Consider the following 2,615-nt stretch of genomic DNA (forward strand, 5'->3'; position numbering starts at 1 on the left):
TACTCTGGTGATCGATCATCTTGCATCACTATTTCGTAATAATAACTAGTTTTTGGGCCCGGGCGATGCCCCGGGTTATCACATTAATAACATTAATATTTACTTATATATAATTTATGTTGTAATGATAACATGAAACATGTAATAGCTTAGCGGTAAAAGCTTTGATGTTTAAACTCAAGATCATGAGTTCAAACCTTACACAAACGATGTTAGACATTTTTTTCATTGTAGATGAAGATTACATAGAGCGAACAACCCATAAGGAGAGCGCCACGTGTCACTTATACTTTCTTGTAAACGCCTTTTAATATATAAACTAGTGTGTAGCCCGGGCGATGCCCCGGTTGCTACTTTGAATAATTTAAAATTCAATTTTTTTTTTCAACTCAATATTTGACTAAGATACATGTAGACCATAAAAGTGAAAAGATTCATTAAGTTCATCATCTACACATGTACATTACCTTCATCATGCAAAGTAATTTTTCTAATATTTTAATTGTTTAATTCACGGCTTTCCTAATATTGTAACTTTTTTTTTATTCTAATATAGTCCATACGAAATAAGAAGTAACATAAAAATTTAGTTGTTTTAGACTTCATGTTAACATGTATTATAAATTAACGTGCATGGATAAACAACAATTAGTGGTTGGTTAAGATGGTAATGAAACTTAACTTCTACACATGAGGTCTTGTGTTCAAATTTCATTGCATTAGTTTTGGTTGTCTATGACATGGCATAACACTTGGTGAGTGGATGATGTGGCGTAAAGGAGAGAGTACTATGTGGCACATATACATTTTTCACAACGCCGATACATTTGGACTCGTGGCCTATTAAGGCTCCGTTTGTTTCAACGAAAAATATTTTTAAAGGAAAATGATTTTCTACCGAAACCAATTTTAATTCAAGGGAAAATAGTTTCATTTTGTTTCCTTACAATTAAGAAAAATTATAAAGAAAAAGAACATTGAAATGGAAATGAGAGAAGAGAAAAGGAAATGTAAAGGATTAGAGTGGAAACTGTGACATTCCTTCTTTTCAAAGGGAAATTTGGATTTCCATTCTTAACAAAACAAAGGAAAGTGGGAAAATCATTTAAAGCTAAGGTGTTTTCCGTCAAAACAAACGGAGCCTTAAACCTTGTTTTGTTTACCTTATCGGAGGTTAAGGAGCTCGTGATGAAATTAGACCAACAGGCACATTTATTAAGCCGATCATGAATTGTTTTTCACCAATTCCATCAAACATATATATATATATATATATATATATATATATATATATATATATATATATATATAGGTCACATTCATCACAGTGTCACACTATATGTACTAAAATGATCAAAACCACTTAAATTTATATATCTTAATATCTAGGTATATTAACATTATTGCCACAAATTCAAATCTATATGACAATAATTAGCTTCATCCTCATCCCAATTCATCCCTCTCTTTAACGAAGGAGGCGTAAGAAGCATACCGGCAGCCATGCTGTCTATGAAAATTGGCATATTAAATATTATTTCTTCATCCAAAAACAGTTCTTTGTTGAACTCTTCTTCTACACACTTGACAACGTCATAGCTTCTAGAAGTTTCTTCCTTCTCTTCATTTCTCAGATCAGACCTAGTAGCCTGCAAAGCCGCAAGTCTAATGTCACGAGCCGAGCTAGACCTGGCTCGAGGAGCAAGCCAAGCCGAATCAGCAAAGTTAAGAGCTGTTTTATCTCCCTTAAGAGCTAAAGCCGCAACATCATATGCCCTAGCTGCAAGTTCTGCGGTAGGGTAAGTCCCTAACCATATCCTACTTTTCTTGTTAGGCTCACGTACTTCACACACCCATTTCCCTCCATCTCTCTCACGAACCCCGTGAAATATAGGATGACGAGTTTCTTTGAACTTTTTTCTTCCAGTTTTCCGTTTATGCGGAACACATGCAGCTCCACCACTCAGTAGCCTACTAAGTGGTGGAGCTGATTGATTGGTGGGAGAGTCCGACGATATTGCATCATCGGACTCACCACCACAACTTGATGGGGGAGAGTATTGGGGTGAAATATGTGAGTTCATAGGTTGAAGATGTGAGGAAAACATTTGGTTATGGATGTTCAATTATTCATGGGTCAAGAAATTTTGGAATATATAGGTAAGATTTTGACTATGTCACACGTGAAGTAATAGAGATATTTCTGCAGCACGTGGAAAAAATGGTGTTGTGTTGTGACTTGTGACTTGTGGCCTGTGGGACGTCCAAGGGGGAAAAAATAAAAGCAACGTGCGGAATAAAATTAGATAACGGCGGGGAATCAATTCAAGGACGGTTTTGTTCTGTTTAGGTCACTGCTCATGTTTTTTGCCACAAAAGTTTGACGCCGTTTGTCTGCCTTTTGTCCCCATCTTAGAAACAACAGTTCTTATGCGTACTATTAGGGGTATTCATCTGTCCAAATCCGGACTGATTCGGACCGGATCGAGACCAAAATTTTGAGGTTCAAGACTTTAAGACCGGACCAATCATGCTTAGATCGGACCAGGACAGGGACCGAAAAAATCGGTTCAAAATCCGGATCGATTTGGACCGGTTGTAGACGTATTTCTATA

The 2,615-nt window shown here is 36.4% G+C and overlaps 1 protein-coding gene across 1 annotated transcript; it reads right to left on the reverse strand.

The window, feature by feature from the left end:
• Positions 1–1,342: 1,342 nt before the first annotated feature.
• On the reverse strand, positions 1,343–2,113 carry LOC110785834 (dehydration-responsive element-binding protein 1F-like). The gene has a single exon (XM_021990343.2). It carries the CDS (start codon positions 2,106–2,108, stop codon positions 1,401–1,403), a length of 708 nt encoding a protein of 235 aa, XP_021846035.2. The 5' UTR covers positions 2,109–2,113; the 3' UTR covers positions 1,343–1,400.
• Positions 2,114–2,615: the final 502 nt, after the last annotated feature.

This window comes from Spinacia oleracea, chromosome 6, assembly GCF_020520425.1.
Source record: "Spinacia oleracea cultivar Varoflay chromosome 6, BTI_SOV_V1, whole genome shotgun sequence".
NCBI lineage: Eukaryota > Viridiplantae > Streptophyta > Magnoliopsida > Caryophyllales > Amaranthaceae > Spinacia > Spinacia oleracea.